The sequence below is a fragment of the Thalassophryne amazonica genome, chromosome 15 (assembly GCF_902500255.1).
Source record: "Thalassophryne amazonica chromosome 15, fThaAma1.1, whole genome shotgun sequence".
In the NCBI taxonomy this organism is placed as follows: Eukaryota; Metazoa; Chordata; class Actinopteri; order Batrachoidiformes; family Batrachoididae; genus Thalassophryne; species Thalassophryne amazonica.
The window spans coordinates 30,369,030-30,389,215 of NC_047117.1; the positions used below are offsets into that span (position 1 = coordinate 30,369,030).

Consider the following 20,186-nt stretch of genomic DNA (forward strand, 5'->3'; position numbering starts at 1 on the left):
CGCAGGGTTCATATGAGACTGCGCTGCCCTATTGTGGGGTCAAGCCCAAATTCTCACACTCAGTGTTTTTACTGGTGTGTGTGTGTGTGTGTGTGTGTGTGTGTGTGTGTGTGTGTGTGTGTGTGTGTGTGTGTGTGTGTGTGTGTGTGTGTGCGGGGGGGGGGTCCACACAAACTGAATAAACGTCTACACACAAGCACACGTTGTAATCTGACGCTGCTCTGCAGTTGGGGGCTGGTTTCACTGGCAGACTGACTTCCTCCAGGAAACAAAGTCACAAGTGTTAATCTCAAAAAGAAACGAGGTGAAAGGTATCCAACGTCTTTCTCTGTCATTATTACAGCTACTGCCGGATGATTTTTTTGTAATTTCTGATTACTTTTTTGTTTTCTATTTTCTTGGAATATTTTCTGGAAGCACTTGGGGTTGATTAATTGAATCAGTGTGATAATCCCATCAAACTGACGAGACCACAGAGCTCCTCCAGAATGGTTCCATCTGTCACTATCAGCTTCTCCTGTCAGATCTCTGCTCGTGCTGTTAATGATTTGCTGTGGATGTTGTACTTAGTACTTGAGCGTGGAGTTTGGAGTCTGCCCTCCCTTTGATAAAACCTAATCTGAGCAGCTTGCTGTCCTTTGTGGCTCTTTAGTGCCACATCGGTTCTGTCACTTTGACTCCGCTGGCTGCAGAAACACACATCATGTCCACTCTTGTCGTCTTCTTGCTTTGCACCGCCTGCTGCTGCGTCTCAGCTTCTGCCAAAGGTGAGTTGTTACACCTTATTTATTTATGTTTGGATGCCAACTGTGAGACATCTGTGTTCAATAAGATCATTTGACAGATCAGATCATCTAAAGTGGTTTATTCACACACATGTACATGATGAGGATTATTCTCGTTTAATATGACAACGATCTTTTTGTCGTATTTACTGAGACTTTGAGGACAATGACAGTCCTCTTTTCACTGTCAGAACAGTAACTTCTCATAATTCTACTTGATGCTTCACCATGTCTCTGAGACTTCTCCATCAGTTCCATCAGGTCCACGTGTCTGCTGCTGCAGGATTCTGTGTTTTATAAATTCAGAAACACATTTCTCATTGATGAAATCAAATAGTGACACGTCAACCGGTCTTCCTTTGTGGACTCAGAGTGAAGATGAGATTATCTGGTGACCTTCAGTCTGATTGTAAATCTTTGCTAAGTGCATTGGTATTTTCCTGTTATGCTTTACACAAATCTCCATTTAGCTACGTTACATACTCTGTTGTGATACTTGGTTGCCAATTTGGCATCATGATTCAGTTTATTTAGTTTCAATTAATTTAGTTTACATAGCGCCACACAACAAAGCTGCCTCAAGACACTTCACACAAGTAAGGTCTAACCTTAGCAATTCCTACAGTAAGCACACAGATGACAGTGGTAAGGAAAAACTCCCTCTGATGATATTGAGGAAGAATCCTCAAGCAGACCAGACCCAAAGGGGTGACCACCTACGTGGGCCATTCTACCAAAAAGGTTCACAATACAGAACACAACACAACAACAATTGATGAGAGTCCATGCAGGCATCCAGTCCATTGTCAGAGGGGGTTGGGGAGTTGGATCATTGAGTCACTCAGTTTATCTGTTCTTGCAGCAGAGTCTGTTCCATGTCCTTTACAGAAAACATCTAATCGTGCATGTGGATCCAGCTGGATCTCGGACAGAGAGAAGAAAACAAAAGAGAATCAGTCGGCCAGAAAACTACACTTACGTAAAATACAATTTGTCAGCATTAAGCAACAGGAAAGTGAAGAAATACTAAGGTGATTGCAGGCTACTAGCCCTAAGCGTCACTAACAGACCCAGAATTTAGATAAAGTTGTGGCCGCAACCCGCTCTCTGTTTACTAATAAAATTAATTTAAAAGACTAAAAAGCATAATAACATACTATGCATGCTTGTCATAGGAAAGGGAAAATAAGTGCGTCTTAAGTCTGGACTTGAAAGCCTCTACACAATCTGACTGTTTTATTGATGCAGGGAGATCATTCCACAGAACATGGGCATGATAAGAGAAAGCTCTGTGACCCGCAGACTTCTTATTCACCCTAGGGACACAAAGTAGTCCTGCACCATGTGAACACAGAGCCCGGGCCGGTACGTAGGGTTTAATTAGGTCATCACCGGCCTCAGAGGATGTTCATTCAGTTGTTTAATTTTGTAGAAAAAAAGCAGATCACAGACATGACACAAAACTAAAGTCATTTCAAATGGCAACTTTCTGGCTTTAAGAAACGCTATAAGAAATCAGGAAAAAAAAAATTGTGGCAGTCAGTAACGGTTACTTTTTTAGACCAAGCAGAGGGAAGAAATATGGAATCACTCAATTCTGAGGAAAAAATGATGGAATCATGAAAAACAAAAGAACACTCCAACACATCACTAGTATTTTGTTGCACCACCTCTGGCTTTTATAACAGCTTGCAGTCTCTGAGGCATGGACTTAATGAGTGACAAACAGTACTCTTCATCAATCTGGCTCCAACTTTCTCTGATTGCTGTTGCCAGATCAGCTTTGCAGGTTGGAGCCTTGTCATGGACCATTTTCTTCAACTTCCACCAAAGATTTTCAATTGGATTAAGATCCGGACTATTTGCAGGCCATGACATTGACCCTATGTGTCTTTTTGCAAGGAATGTTTTCACAATTTTTGTTCTATGGCAAGATGCATTATCATCTTGAAAAATTATTTCATCATCCCCAAACATCCTTTCAATTGATGGGATAAGAAAAGTGTCCAAAATATCAATGTAAACTTGTGCATTTATTGATGATGTAATGACAGCCATCTCCCCAGTACCTTTACCTGACATGCAGCCCCATATCATCAATGACTGTGGAAATTTACATGTTCTCTTCAGGCAGTCATCTTTATAAATCTCATTGGAACGGCACCAAACAAAAGTTCCAGCGTCATCACCTTGCCCAATGCAGATTCGAGATTCATCACTGAATATGACTTTCATCCAGTCATCCACAGTCCACGATTGCTTTTCCTTAGCCCATTGTAACCTTGTTTTTTTTCTGTTTAGGTGTTAATGATGGCTTTCGTTTAGCTTTTCTGTATGTAAATCCCATTTCCTTTAGGCGGTTTCTTACAGTTCGGTCACAGACGTTGACTCCAGTTTCCTTCCATTCGTTCCTCATTTGTTTTGTTGTGCATTTTCGATTTTTGAGACATATTGCTTTAAGTTTTCTGTCTTGACGCTTTGATGTCTTCCTTGGTCTACCAGTATGTTTGTCTCTAACAACCTTCCCATGTTGTTTGTATTTGGTCCAGAGTTTAGACACAGCTGACTGTGAACAACCAACATCTTTTGCAACATTGCGTGATGATTTCCCCTCTTTTAAGAGTTTGATCATCCTCTCCTTTGTTTCAATTGACATCTCTCGTGTTGGAGCCATGATTCATGTCAGTCCACTTGGTGCAACAGCTCTCCAAGGTGTGATCACTCCTTTTTAGATGCAGACTAACGAGCAGATCTGATTTGATCAATCAATCAATCAATCAACTTTTTTCTTGTATAGCGCCAAATCACAACAAACAGTTGCCCCAAGGCGCTCCACATTGCAAGGCAAGGCCATACAATAATTATGAAACACAGTCTACGTCTAAAGCAACATAACCAAGGGATGGTCCAGGGTCACCCGATCCAGCCCTAACTATAAGCCTTAGCGAAAAGGAAAGTTTTAAGCCTAATCTTAAAAGTAGAGAGGGTATCTGTCTCCCTGATCTGAATTGGGAGCTGGTTCCACAGGAGAGGAGCCTGAAAGCTGAAGGCTCTGCCTCCCATTCTACTCTTACAAACCCTAGGAACTACAAGTAAGCCCGCAGACTGAGAGCGAAGCGCTCTAATGGGGTAATATGGTACTATGAGGTCCCTAAGATAAGATGGGACCTGATTATTCAAAACCTTATAAGTAAGAAGAAGAATTTTAAATTCTATTCTAGCATTAACAGGAAGCCAATGAAGGGAGGCCAACACGGGTGAGATATGCTCTCTCCTGCTAGTCCCCGTCAGTACTCTAGCTGCAGCATTCTGAACCAACTGAAGGCTTTTTAGGGAACTTTTAGGACAACCTGATAATAATGAATTACAATAGTCCAGCCTAGAGGAAACAAATGCATGAATTAGTTTTTCAGCATCACTCTGAGACAAGACCTTTCTGATTTTAGAGATATTGCGTAAATACAAAAAGGCAGTCCTACATATTTGTTTAATATGCGCTTTGAATGACATATCCTGATCAAAAATAACTCCAAGATTTCTCACAGTATTACTAGAGATCAGGGAAATGCCATCCAGAGTAACGATCTGGTTAGACACCATGCTTCTAAGATTTGTGGGGCCAAGTACAATAACTTCAGTTTTATCTGAGTTTAAAAGCAGGAAATTAGAGGTCATCCATGTCTTTATGTCTGTAAGACAATCCTGCAGTTTAGCTAATTGGTGCGTATCCTCTGGCTTCATGGATAGATAAAGCTGGGTATCATCTGCGTAACAATGAAATTTAAGCAATACCGTCTAATAATACTGCCCAAGGGAAGCATGTATAAAGTGAATAAAATTGGTCCTAGCACAGAACCTTGTGGAACTCCATAATTAACTTTAGTCTGTGAAGAAGATTCCCCATTTACATGAACAAACTGTAATCTATTAGACAAATATGATTCAAACCACCGCAGCGCAATGCCTTTAATACCTATGACATGCTCTAATCTCTGTAATAAAATTTTATGGTCAACAGTATCAAAAGCAGCACTGAGGTCCAACAGAACAAGCACAGAGATAAGTCCACTGTCCGAAGCCATAAGAAGATCATTTGTAACCTTCACTAATGCTGTTTCTGTACTATGATGAATTCTAAAACCTGACTGAAACTCTTCAAATAGACCATTCCTCTGCAGGTGATCAGTTAGCTGTTTTACAACTACCCTCTCAAGAATCTTTGAGAGAAAAGGAAGGTTGGAGATTGGCCTATAATTAGCTAAGATAGCTGGGTCAAGTGATGGCTTTTTAAGTAATGGTTTAATTACTGCCACCTTAAAGGCCTGTGGTACATAACCAACTAACAAAGATAGATTGATCATATTTAAGATTGAAGCATTAAATAATGGTAGGACTTCCTTGAGCAGCCTGGCAGGAATGGGGTCTAATAAGCATGTTGATGGTTTGGATGAAGTAACTAATGAAAATAACTCAGACAGAACAATCGGAGAGAAAGAGTCTAACCAAATACCGGCATCACTGAAAGCAGCCAAAGATAACGATACATCTTTGGGATGGTTATGAGTAATTTTTTCTCTAATAGTCAAATTTGTTAGCAAAGAAAGTCATGAAGTCATTACTAGTTAAAGTTAATGGAATACTCAGCTCAATAGAGCTCTGACTCTTTGTCAGCCTGGCTACAGTGCTGAAAAGAAACCTGGGGTTGTTCTATTTTCTTCAATTAGTGATGAGTAGAAAGATGTCCTAGCTTCACGAAGGGCTTTCTTATAGAGCAACAAACTCTTTTTTCCAGGCTAAGTGAAGATCTTCTAAATTAGTGAGACGCCATTTCCTCTCCAACTTACGGGTTATCTGCTTTAAGCTACGAGTTTGTGAGTTATACCACGGAGTCAGACACTTCTGATTTAAAGCTCTCTTTTTCAGAGGAGCTACAGCATCCAAAGTTGTCTTCAATGAGGATGTAAAACTATTGACAAGATACTCTAACTCCCTTACAGAGTTTAGGTAGCTACTCTGCTCTGTGTTGGTATATGACATTAGAGAACATAAAGAAGGAATCATATCCTTAAACCTAGTTACAGCGCTTTCTGAAAGACTTCTAGTGTAATGAAACTTATTCCCCACTGCAGGGTAGTCCATCAGAGTAGATGTAAATGTTATTAAAAAATGATCAGACAAAAGGGAGTTTTCAGGGAATACTGTTAAGTCTTCTATTTCCATACCATAAGTCAGAACAAGATCTAAATATGATTAAAGTGGTGGGTGGACTCATTTACTTTTTGAGCAAAGCCGATAGAGTCTAATAATAGATTAAATGCAGTGTTGAGGCTGTCATTCTCAGCATCTGTGTGGATGTTAAAATCGCCCACTATAATTATCTTATCTGAGCTAAGCACTAAGTCAGACAAAAGGTCTGAAAATTCACAGAGAAACTCACAGTAACGACCAGGTGGACGATAGATAATAACAAATAAAACTGGTTTTTGGGACTTCCAATTTGGATGGACAAGACTAAGAGACAAGCTTTCAAATTAATTAAAGCTCTGTCTAGGTTTTTGATTAATTAATAAGCTGGAATGGAAGATTGCTGCTAATCCTCCGCCCCGGCCCGTGCTACGAGCATTCTGACAGTTAGTGTGACTCGGGGGTGTTGACTCATTTAAACTAACATATTCATCCTGCTGTAACCAAGTTTCTGTTAGGCAGAATAAATCAATACGTTGATCAATTATTATATCATTTACCAACAGGGACTTAGAAGAAAGAGACCTAATGTTTAATAGACCACATTTAACTGTTTTAGTCTGTGGTGCAATTGAAGGTGCTATATTATTTTTTCTTTTTGAATTTTTATGCTTAAATAGATTTTTGCTAGTTATTGGTGGTCTGGGAGCAGGCACCGTCTCTACGGGGATGGGGTAATAGGGGGATGGCAGGGGGAGAGAAGCTGCAGAGAGGTGTATAAGACCACAGCTCTGCCTCCTGGTCCCAACGCTAGACAGTCACAGTTTGGAGGATCCCAAAAAATTGGCCAGATTTCTAGAAATGAGAGCTGCTCCCTCTAAAGTGGGATGGATGCCGTCTCTCCTAACAAGACCAGGTTTTCCCCAGAAGCTTTGCCAATTATCAATGAAGCATTTGATGCAGGTGTTAGTTTTGGGGATGAAAATTTACAGGGTGATTCCATAATTTATTCCTCAGAATTGAGTGAGTCCATATTTTTTTTCCCTCTGCTTGGTCTAAAAAAGTAACCGTTACTGACTGCCACAATTTTTTTTCTTGATTTCTTATAGTGTTTCTTAAAGCCAGAAAGTTGCCATTTGAAATGACTTTAGTTTTGTGTCATGTCTGTGATCTGCTTTTATCCTCTGAGGCTGGTGATTCCATAATTTTTGCCAAGGGTTTTATAGGGGTTGTATATATATATATATATATATATATATATATATATATATATATATATATATATATATATATATATATATATATATATATATATATATATATAATAGTGTGCGAATAATGGAATGACAAAATACTGCCACTGCTGTGGATGAGAAGTCAAGTCAACATTATTGCTTCACAACAATGTCATATATGGCAGTGCTTCAGGTCAGAGTGCCCCCATCAAGGCCAAAGGTCAGATAACAAGACAAGTCACATACTGTAATACAGGAGTGTGGTGTGGGGTCCTTTAGGAGTTTACATTTTTACTTTTTTATATCAAGTCAAGTCTGGGAGTAGCTGCCTCCACAACATTGCAGAACCGAGTTGGGTCCTGGATGGCAAACACCCAGGCAGACCACTGGTCCATCCTCATCTCTTGAAAATAGTCATCTATCTGCTGCAGCCAAGTGAAGCTCTTGGCCTTCTCCAACCACTAGTGTCCTCAACACAGAGGCACCTAGGTACTGCATCATAAATGGACTGCATTTACATAATGCTTTTCCATCTACAGTGCATCCAGAACTTATTCACAGCTCTAGTTTCACATTTTGTCATATTACAGCCTTATCATAAAATGCATAAAATTCATTTTTCCCCTCAAAATTCTACTCACAACACCCCATAATGACAACATATTTTTTTTTCCCTCAATCTCATGTACATAAGTACAGCACAGAGGCAGCACAGTGGCTTTGTGGTGAGCACTGTTGCCTCACAGGAAGAAGGTCATGGGATTGATTCCTACCTCTGGCATTTCTGTGTGGAGTTTGCATGTTCTGTCCATGTTTGCGTGGGTTTCCTCAGGGTGTTCTGGCTTCCTCCCACATTTAAAGACATGCAGGTTAGGTGAATTAGAAACTTCTCAAATGCACTGTCAACTGTGGGACCTTATATGTAGACAGGTGTGTGTCTTTCCAAATCATGTCCAATCAACTGAATGTACCCCAGGTGGACTCCAATTAAGCCGTAGAAACATCTCATGGATGATCAGTGAAAACAGGATGCACCTGAGCTGGTGCCATGCGCAAGCCATATTTGAAAGCTGAGGTCACTCTGACAAACAGTCAGAGAGATATGCAAGCCACACACACACACACACACACACACACACACACACACACACACACACACACACACACACACACACACACACACACACACACACACACACACACACACACACACACACACACACACACACACACACACAGATGTTTCTTGCTTTATAGATAGAGTTGTGTGATGTAGGTGTGCTGCTGTGTTAACAGTTCAGACATTATAACTTAAATCAAATCAAATCAAAATCAAATCAATTTTATTTATATAGCACCAAATCACAACAAACAGTTGCCCCAAGGCGCTTTATATTGTAAGGCAAAAGCCATACAATAATTACAGAAAAACACCAACGGTCAAAACGACCCCCTATGAACAAGCACTTGGCGACAGTGGGAAGGAAAAACTCCCTTTTAACAGGAAGAAACCTCCAGCAGAACCAAGCTCAGGGAGGGGCAGTCTTCTGTTGGGACTGGTTGGGGCTGAGGGAGAGAATCAGGAAAAAGACATGCTGTGGAGGGGAGCAGAGATCGATCACTAATGATTAAATGCAGAGTGGTGCATACAGAGCAAAAAGAGGTGACTAAAAAGAAACACTCAGTGCATCATGGGAACCCCCCAGCAGTCTAAGTCTATAGCAGCATAACTAAGGGATGGTTCAGGGTCACCTGATCCAGCCCTAACTATAAGCTTTAGCAAAAAGGAAAGTTTTAAGCCTAATCTTAAAAGGAGAGAGGGTGTCTGTCTCCCTGATCTGAATTGGGAGCTGGTTCCAGAGGAGAGGAGCCTGAAAGCTGAAGGCTCTGCCTCCCATTCTACTCTTACAAACCCTAGGAACTACAAGTAAGCCTGCAGTCTGAGAGCGAAGCGCTCTATTGGGGTGATATGGTACTATGAGGTCCCTAAGATAAGATGGGACCTGATTATTCAAAACCTTATAAGTACAAAGAAGAATTTTAAATTCTATTCTAGAATTAACAGGAAGCCAATGAAGAGAGGCCAATATGGGTGAGATATGCTCTCTCCTTCTAGTCCCTGTCAGTACTGTAGCTGCAGCATTTTGAATTAACTGAAGGCTTTTCAGGGAACTTTTAGGACAACCTGATAATAATGAATTACTGTAGTCCAGCCTAGAAGAAATAAATGCATGAATTAGTTTTTCAGCATCACTCTGAGACAAGACCTTTCTAATTTTAGAGCTATTGCGCAAATGCAAAAAAGCAGGCCTACATATTTGCTTTATATGCGCATTGAAGGACATATCCTGATCAAAAATGACTCCAAGATTTCTCACAGTATTACTAGAGGTCAGGGTAATGCCATCCAGAGTAAGGATCTGGTTAGACACCATGTTTCTAAGATTTGTGGGGCCAAGTACAATAACTTTAGTTTTATTTGAATTTAAAAGCAGGAAATTAGAGGTCATCCAAGTCTTTATGTCTGAAAGACATTCCTGCAGTTTAACTAATTGGTGTGTGTCCTCTGGCTTCATGGATAGATAAAGCTGGGTATCATCTGTGTAACAATGAAAATTTAAGCAATGCCATCTAATAATACTGCCTAAGGGAAGCATGTATAAAGTGAATAAAATTGGTCCTAGCACAGAACCTTGTGCTAGGACTAAAATTAGAAAGGTCTTGTCTCAGTGTGATGCTGAAAAGCTAATTCATGCATTTATTTCTTCTAGGCTGGACTATTGTAATCCTCCAAGACGGCATCCATCCCACTTTGGATGGAGCAGCTCTCATTTCTAGAAATCTGGCCAATTTTCTTAAATCCTCCAAACCGTGACTATCCAGGGTTGGGACCAGGAAGCAGAGTTGTAGTCTTACACACCTCTCTGCAGCTTCTCTCCCCCTGCCATCCCCTCATTACCCCATCCCCGTAGAGATGGTGCCTGCTCCCAGACCACCAATAACCAGCAAAAATCTATTTAAGCATAAAAATTCAAAAAGAAAAAATAATATAGCACCTTCAACTGCACCACAGACTAAAACAGTTAAATGTGGTCTATTAAACATTAGGTCTCTCTCTTCTAAGTCCCTGTTAGTAAATTATATAATAATTGATCAACATATTGATTTATTCTGTCTTACAGAAACCTGGTTACAGCAGGATGAATATATTAGTTTAAATGAGTCAACACCCCCGAGTCACACTAACTGCCAGAATGCTCATAGCACGGGCCGAGGTGGAGGATTAGCAGCAATCTTCCATTCCAGCTTATTAATTAATCCAAAACCCAGACAGAGCTTTAATTCATTTGAAAGCTTGACTCTTAGTCTTGTCCATCCAAATTGGAAGTCCCAAAAACCAGTTTTATTTGTTATTATCTATTGTCCACCTGGTCGTTACTGTGAGTTTCTCTGTGAATTTTCAGACCTTTTGTCTGACTTAGTGCTTAGCTCAGATAAGATAAGTATAGTGGGCGATTTTAACATCCACACAGATGCTGAGAATGACAGCCTCAACACTGCATTTAAGCTATTATTAGACTCAATTGGCTTTGCTCAAAATGTAAATGAGTCCACCCACCACTTTAATCATATCTTAGATCTTGTTCTGACTTATGGTATGGAAATTGAAGACTTAACAGTATTCCCTGAAAACTCCCTTCTGTCTGATCATTTCTTAATAACATTTACATTTACTCTGATGGACTACCCAGCAGTGTGGAATAAGTTTCATAACATTAGAAGTCTTTCAGAAAGCGCTGTAACTAGGTTTAAGGATATGATTCCTTCTTTATGTTCTCTAATGCCATATACCAACACAGTGCAGAGTAGCTACTTAAACTCTGTAAGTGAGATAGAGTATCTTGCCAATAGTTTTACATCCTCATTGAAGACAACTTTGGATGCTGTAGCTCCTCTGAAAAAGAGAGCTTTAAAACAGAAGTGCCTGACTCCGTGGTATAACTCACAAACTCGCAGCTTAAAGCAGATAACCCGTAAGTTGGAGAGGAAATGGCGTCTCACTAATTTAGGCTCTCTTTTTCAGAGGAGCTACAGCATCCAAAGTTGTGCTCAATGAAGATGTAAAGCTATTGACGAGATAATCTATCTCACTCACAGAGTTTAGGTAGCTACTCTGCACTGTGTTGGTATATGGCATTGAAGAACATAACAAAGAAGGAATCATATCCTTAAACCTAGTTGCAGCGCTTTCAGAAAGACTTCTACTGTAATAAAATTTATTCCCCAATGCTGGGTAGTCCATTAAAGTAAATGTAAATGTTATTAAGAAATGATCATAATCCTCCTCCTCGACCTGTGCTTCAAGCATTCTGACATTTAGTGTGACTTGGGGGTGTTGACTCATTTAAACTAACATATTCATCCTGCTGTAACCAGGTTTCTGTAAGGCAGAATAAATCAATATGTTGATCAATTATTATATCATTTACTAACAGGGACTTAGAAGAGAGAGACCTAATATTTAATAAACCACATTTAACTGTTTTAGTCTGTGGTGCAGTTGAAGGTGCTATATTATTTTTTCTTTTTGAATTTTTATGCTTAAATAGATTTTTACTGGTTATTGGTGGTCTGGGAGCAGGCACCGTCTCTACGGGGATGGGTTATTGGGGGGATAACAATACATGCAACAGTTGCCTCAGGTACAACGCTAACAAGATGGTGCAAAATAGGAGGTTCACTGGTCCTCACCAGTATCTATCTGAACCTAAAATTCCAGAGTTGAACATGCAGTCATTTTTATGTAATTACTGATAGAATTTTTGCAGACCCACTGACTGACTACCTCACTAAGTGGAAAGCACTTTATCAGTTGTACAGAAAAAAAAAAAACCAACTCAATAATAAACTATAAAAAAATCACATATGTGTGAAACTTAAAAAAATCCCTCCTGAATAATTTATTTTTAAAGTTAAAGTGTTGTCATATAATTATTTTATTTAACTTTTAATTATATGATTCTATTATCAATCTTTTGTAGCATCACATTCGATTTTCTGACAAATTGTTTGTAAATGTGTTGCTTTGCAGCTGACAATGCTCAAATAGGTTTCTGTTTGATATGTGTTGAGCTTGATCACTGTTGCTGTATGAAAGTTTCCTGTCTTAAAAGTTAAAGAACTCTTTGTCCTGGTTGTGTTTGTTGAGCAGCGTGGCTCTGTGTGTTTCTTCAGGTGGTGCTGTCGGACTCAGGCTGAATAACAACCAGCTGTACAAATTCAGCTACTCCACTGAGGTGCTGGTGGACCGGGCCAGTGGGTCAAAAGAGGGCAGTGCTGGCTACAGGATTCTATCACACGTGGATGTTAACCTTGTGTGGAGAGATCCAAGCAGCAAAGACGACCAACTGATTCAGCTGGTGGTACGTAGGTGTAACCGTACAAGACATGATGGTGTCACACTGGATGTAAAAATGAACGCAGAATCTAAATTTTCTTTAAAGCAATCTGTACACTTTCTTCATACATGTGTCAGCTTCTGCTCAGACTTTGACCTGCTTCTTATTCACAGATATCAAATGTGGGGATTGAACCTGTGGCACGACACTCGGAGAAAAATAACTTCCTCCATGGGTCCACAGCTGAAAGCCTCATGGGGAAAACCAAACTAGCAGCTCTGACAAAACCTTTCTTCATCAATCTGAGGAATGGAAAGGTAGAAATCTTTGCATTTGTTGTGGATGTTTTTTGCTCATCGCTTATTGTTCTGTTTGTCTTCAGCCCAGTGGCGTCAAATGCAAACCAAAGAGCACCTGAACAGGTTCGCTCCTCCAAGAGGATCATTTGGAAAATTAAGCAAAACAAAACAATTATCCTACAGTACATAAAAACACGCTATAAACTATAACCTACTAGTTTACAGGTCTTCTGTAGTCCCCCAGCCATCAGTTTGATGCCCTTAGTTTAGCAGTATTTCTTAACAGCCTAGTTTCCAGTACTTTGAACAATTTCAGTAGAAAACTTTTTTAGGCCCCTGTCTTGAGGATCTATGGCCCACACTGTAAAATACATAATGCAAATCTATTTGGGGTGTGGTCAAGTCCTTTTTGGTGTTTTGTGGGCATGCACAGGGTCTGGGTGTATCTGATTCATTATTCATGGGCGTTTTGAAGACATATCATGAAATCAACTAGTCAGGGTGCCACCTGTCAAAAGCAATGCATGGTGCACTATGCCGTGGTATTGAATGGATATAAGTGACAGGCATGAAGATCTTTTCTTGTGACAAAATGCATCTGTTAGGACAGGCCATGCAAAAATCACATGGGAGAAGAGACATTACGATGTCGTGACAACTGGATGCTATTGTCACGGACCTGGACCCAAAAAGGCTGGACACAAATGCGAGACTCATTCAGTTGCTTAGTGCATAAAAAGTTTTACTGAAGAACCAAGCAAGGGTTGGTACTCGGTACATGGGTAAGAAAGCCAAACTCAGCAACGGTATCCAAAACATGAGACAAGGTCGAGGTCAAAAACACGCAACAGGTTCAGTACACGGCATAGCAAAAAAAAAAAAAAGAAGTCAAAATCAAGAACATAGTACAGAGCTGGAACGAAGATGCAAGGAGCAACAAACTGGCAAAGGCACAGTGAAAAACAGAAGGTTTAAATAACAAAAGTGATTATGGCAAATGTGGCAAGTGAGATACAGGTGTGGGAGAAAAACTAGGAAGAGGGCGTGGCAGACAAAGGGACAAGGCACACCCAGATCCCAACCCTCAGTCAAGAGAGTGCAGTCAGACAAACACCAAGCAGACCAAACCCAGAACACCAAGAATGACCACAACATGAACACTGTGAAAAAATATAACTCCCCACATGACACAACCACCCACATGACAGCTATATTCACATTGATGTTGACATCAATGTGAATATAGCATCCTTACCTGTTGGGGCAGCTATGTGTTTAGAATGTTCACTGACCACTATGCATCATGCACATAAGGTGCACTTCTTATTATAATTAATTAAGAGCTGTATGTTAGCTGTTAACTATCATGTGCACTCTTGTGCACTCTATTTGTTCACTGTGATGCACTTCAATTGAGCTTTCTTTTTCTGTTATAGGGTTGTACTATGTGATTAGTGTTTCTAATGTGATTTGTAACAAAGCACGGGTTATTACACAACTTAATGGTGTATTATCAGCAGGTATATTTTCCTATCAAACCATGCTCCATGTCCAGACCTCTGTTCATGCAGCACCAGCCACAAGGAACAAGAAAGTCAACTTGTCTTAGTTGTGATTACTATCAAATTAAAGCTGACAGCCTGTGCTATAAGCTATATTCATTATTTGCATTCCATACAGGCAGATTAAGTAATAGGAGTTTTGTCAATACCCAAACATATGGACTTAATAACTGTTCCACAAGTGTTTGTAGAAATTCTGACTCTTTGTATTCCTTATGATTCAGTTTGGGATAGTGAGCCACTTGAAACATGATAACATAGCGTCTCCTGTGGTGTTGTTTGGTTATTTATACGAGCGGCTGGCCGCAGCAGGAATCACACGTAGAGGAGCAGAGGGGAATCTATTTTTACCGTCCATATCTGATATTGTGGTTGGGTTCCACAAATGAATTACATACTGTATAGAAATTTTATCTGCAGCATGATTGGAATATACATCACTGAATCAAAGTGACCATACATACACAGAAGAAAGTATGAAAACTGCAGTTTTACAATATGCTTTCAATGCCACTTTTGTGCATTTTGTAGAGTTTTTATTCCTGAACCCTTCCTAATTATTTTAGCATGACTTTTTTAAACCTGCATTTCAAAGAGTGTTTTATTTTGTTTAGTGCAAATCAGTTATGATGTCATCATTCTGAGCAAATGTGATGACTCACATCATGGCTGCTTTTGGTTGCTATGGCATCAGTCAGGTTGTTTGTAAAAAAATATTCATTTGTTGACTCAAAAACTGCTGAATTTATCACAGAACTCACTGAATGGGTTTGGCATTCCATGGAACAGAAAGCACTGAAGTTTGGGAGCACTTCTCAATAAATATTTATTTAACCAGGTTAGTCCCATTGAGATCGAGACCTCTTTCGCAAGGGAGACCTGGACGATTATAAAGTTTCCAATTCACCTAACCTGCATGTCTTTAAATGTGGGAGTAAACCCACACAAACATGGGGAGAACATGCAAACTCCATACAGAAAGGCCACAGGTGGGAATCGATCCCATGACCTTCTTGCTGTGAGGCAACAGTGCTAACCACTAAGCCACTGTGCTGCCCAATTGCCCATTTAGAACTGCCTACTATGGTCAAATTTGGCAAATTTGGGGCCAAATCCCAGCTTCCTGTAGCCATTACTGTCTTCATGCCCATGTATACGATTACCAAGCCTGAAAGAATAATGACACACACTATTTGACAATCTGCAAATAAACTTTTCAGTCAGTCCATGAATCCATTAAAACTCCCAGATACTTGTCCCTGTATGCTGCCCTAAGGCTGCCTACTGCTCCTAGTGGTGGGATTGTGTTAGGATGGGTTTAATGCCAAGGACAAAATCTGATCAATCAATAAATCATGTTAAAAAAGTATCTGGGAATAGCCTATGGAGTCCTGACTTTATAGATACTGCTGTTTGGTGCTGCTGATGGTCTTTCGTGTGGTGGTGGTTCTGGTCTTATAAAAGATGTGGATGCATAAAGCTAGACATATACAGTACCTGATGGTGAGATACAAAAGCGTGTTGTGGCAAGATCGTACAGAAATGCATGTAGTGTTGCAATGTGGTAACTACTAAACATGTAACATGAGAGCCCAACACAGACATTTGAGCATGTGCAAAACTTCTCCAAGGTGATCAGTACCATATTTCCCATACTTCATTATGTGCATGAGCAGTATTCCATAGATGTTATTACAAGCAGAAAGGAGGACAAGCGCTTGCACACACACATTTGCACCCAAGCAAAACTGGAGCAGCTAAAAGCAACAACAAAACATAATGACAACTGTGCAAATTTGTGTGCAGTGGAGCTTCATGTTTCCATGGTTGAAACCTCAAATAACAGCTCCTGAAAGAAAATTGAAAAATGCTGCACCGGGCTTTGGAGTGACTGTAGAGAGCACAAAATGTCAAGTCACAAGTAAACTGATCAGGCAGGCTGGCTCTGTGTTTGGCATGAAGCTGGACTCTGCTGACGGTGTCAGAGAAGAGAACACTGGACAAACTGCTGGACATTATGGACGATGCCAGTCGCCCTCTGCACACTGTCATCAGCAACCAGAGGAGCGTCTTCAGCCAAAGAATGCTCCTTCCCAAGTCCAGGACCAACAGACTGAAAAACTCCTTTTCTTGCTTAGGCCATCAGACTGTACAACTCCTCATTCAGGGGGAGGAGGAGTAAAGCCTTGGTCAGACCGAATAATAAAACCATGAATAATGAGCCACGTATGGATTTGTCAGAAATGTCAGTGATTATTCGAATAATGAGCCACGTATATGATGTTCTTCTGAAGGAATTGCAGAAAACAGATGTTTAAAAAGGCTACAAGGGCTGGAACCTGCTCTGCTACAGGTAGTCTGTCCTTTCCTTGTAGCCGCCAGGTACTCGGATAATGGGTCTCTAACAGCCTCGTTTGTCCTTGTAGTAACTCGTGCACAAATCGCTCCGCACTATTTTTGCTAAATTTTGAACTTCTTGAAATTAGCGCTACGCTCAGAGATGAGCCTCGTTAGCCGAATAATCTGCCTCTAAGAGCCACTATTCTCCTACGTTTCCTGAATAACTCCACTCGTACCAAAAAACACACTACGTGGCTCATTATTCTTCGTTCATTCTTTGGTGTGACCAAGGCTTAACAGGAAGACAGGGGACAGGAAGGAGAGGAACAGCAGTAGCCAGTAGCGATTTGTATAGTATATTTGTATTTACATTTTGCAAATTGTTTTTTACTTCGACTTTTGATACTCTGAGGCTTCTCACCCTGTGTGCTGCTATACAATGCTATTGGAACCTCAATTTCTCCAAGGGAGTCTTCCAAAGGGATTAATAACATTCTGTCTAACCTAATCTCTAATCTAAAACAGAAACAAAAATGTGTTGCACCAGAAATCCTATTGTGTGTATGACATATCATTCCTTCCCATGGTTTGATTAATTTATGCACATGAGATTAATATTGAAATTACATTAGCAGCACATGTGGCCTTTGGAACAGGCGTGGTGCTCGCTCACATGGACTTTTTCTCTCTGAGCATACAAAATCTATTTTGTCCTCAGCAGATGAATATCTGCATTTGTTATTATCTACATATACACTTAATAATGCCTGTCATGCAGTGTTATTTTATGACTATCCTCTGTGGGCACTTGGTAATTGAACACACCACAGATGCTTTTCTGTCAGGCTTCCTGGATGCGTGGCACAGAAAGTGGGTGGATACAACATGCACACTCTCTGACAAGGTGTTTGAGTAAAAAAAAAGACTTAATCTTTAATAGAAGCTGAGGTTATGTACACAGGCAAGCAGTCAGTGAGGCAGAGGAATCAGGCAGGTGCAGGCAAAGGCATGGTCAAAAAACAAGGAGGGCTCACTTGCACATACAGACCAAGGCAAGGTGTGAAAAAACAAAGCAAGGTCTAAACACGGCAAGACAAAACAGGGCTGTGACAAAAAGGCTGGGATGTGGATTCAAAAGATCGCAACAAACTGGCAGGGAGGTGGTGCACTCAAAAGGCTTAAATAGGACAGGTGGTGATTCAGAGAACGAGACACAGGTGTGGGAGAACAATCTGGAAGGGGGGTATGGCAAACATAAGGGACAAGACACACCCATACCAAACCCTGCACACCAGACAAGAGCGTGCAGTAAGACAAATGCAAAGTGAACAGGACCCAACTAAATGATGAACCTAAAACCACAGTGATCCAAATAAAATACCAAAACCAGAGATGAACAAAACCCATTTTCTAATAAATAAGAAATAAAATAAAGAAGACCCAACATGAAAGAACAAAGAATTAACCAGAAAACAAATGTATGTACTGAAAAGAGATCAACAGAAAAAATAAAGGCTAAGACTAAACTAGAATGGAACTCACAATTGGCAAAAGGAAAATAAACAGATAATTCAATATATGAAAAAAAGTGAAACAAACGTTGTGTGGGCCGCTGAAGAGGAGGTACTGCTGGCCCACCACCACAAGATGGCGCCCTGCTTGAAGTGCGGGCTTCAAGCACGAGAGGGCGTCGGAGCGACCAGGAGTGACAGCTGTCACTCATCATCCGTACCAGCTGTCACTCATCCACTACTCATCACCACCACCATAAAGGCCGGACTGCAACTCCACCTCCCCGCCGAGAAATCAGCTACCATTCAGGTAATTTTCTCTGCTGAACAAAACCTTGTGTAATAGTCTGAACTCTTTTGCAGCCGTTTTCCTGTGATGGTGTCCTTATCTGTGGGATTGGCGTTTGGTGTGATCAGTGACGGCTTCGCTTCACACCCCAACCAGATAAGTGATTAGACAGGAGCTGCACGAGTGTGTGATTGGAGGTGGAGGTGCTCCCTCCTTACTGAATACAGACTGTGGGATTACTGAGTGTGCGAACTCACACTCATCAGGACTGTCTCTGTTCTCTGCCAGCAGTACCGGGTCTGACTGCTGAAGACAGCGGCCACCTGGGGCGCAGGGCTTGGCGGCTCCGGTGTTCTTTAGCTCCGTTGGTGGTGGAAGCTGTGTGGGATCCGGCTCTTCTCTCGCCAGGCGTCTTCTATCGTCGAGCCTGCCCACACGTCACCTGGTGTATAATTGACAGTCCACCATATTGTTATTGTCTGTACGTCGTTGTGCGATTCACAACATTAAATTGTTACTTTTGGCTTATCCATTGTCCGTTCATTAATGCCCCCTGTTGTGGGTCCGTGTCACGACACTTTCACAACAGGATTTCTCGGCCAGCGTCATGGATCCCGAGGGGCGTCAACCATCGCTTGAACAGCCAATAGAAGAGCGACGTGCACAGGCGCCAGCAGGAGGCGTGTTGGGTGAGCTGCAGCACATCCTAACCGCCTTTACCGCTCGGTTGGACTTAGTTACCGAGCAGAGCAGTGTTCTCAATCGTAGGATGGAGGGTCTCACCGCCCAGGTGGAAGAGCATGCTCAGGGCGCTGCTGCAGCACCTCCTCCTGCTGACCATGTGCCAGAAACAGACATTCCGCTGGTCGTTCAACGAACCCCCCCACCTTCCCCTGAAGCATACATAAGCCCTCCGGAGCCGTACGGAGGCTGTGTGGAGACGTGCGCAGACTTCTTGATGCAGTGCTCGCTCATCTTTTCACAGCGTCCTGTTATGTACGCGTCAGACGCTAGCCGGGTGGCTTACGTTATAAATTTGCTTCGAGGAGAGGCATGCACCTGGGCTACGGCGCTTTGGGAGCAGAATTCACGGCTCCTAACGGTTTACCCTGAGTTTGTGAGGGAGTTCCGACAGGTGTTCGACCACCCTCATAGAGGCGAGACCGCTTCAAGTGTGCTGCTGTTGATACGGCAGGGGCGTCGGAGTGCAGCGAAGTATGCAGTCGACTTCCGCATCGCGGCAGCGCGAGCCGGCTGGAATGCTGTTGCGCTCCGCGCCGCCTTTGTAAACGGACTGTCTCTGGTCCTTAAGGAGCACCTGGTGGTGAAGGACGAGCCGCGGGATTTAGATGGGCTTATCGACCTGGTTATACGGTTAGACAACCGATTAACAGAACACCGACGGGAGCGAGACGAAGGGCGTGGTCAGGCACAAGCCGTCCCTCTTCCTCCCGGGTCCGAAAGGGAGCCGACTTCCCCACGCTCCGCTGCCAGGGCTCTCCACGTGACGACAGCTCCCCCTGCTGACGTTGCTAGGGAAACGAGCAGGGCCAAAAAGCGATCAGATCAGAGACAAAGGAGG

At 41.6% G+C, this 20,186-nt stretch overlaps 1 protein-coding gene across 1 annotated transcript in view; it reads left to right on the forward strand.

Moving 5' to 3' along the window:
• Positions 1–281: 281 nt before the first annotated feature.
• Positions 282–20,186, forward strand: part of mttp (microsomal triglyceride transfer protein) — a 71,688-nt gene continuing 51,783 nt past the window's right edge. Inside the window, exons 1-3 of the mRNA XM_034188601.1 lie at positions 282–767; positions 12,440–12,627; positions 12,777–12,920. Of these exons, the coding sequence (XP_034044492.1) occupies positions 704–767; positions 12,440–12,627; positions 12,777–12,920 (396 nt within the window). The 5' untranslated portion in view covers positions 282–703. The remainder of the gene's footprint in view (positions 768–12,439; positions 12,628–12,776; positions 12,921–20,186) is intronic.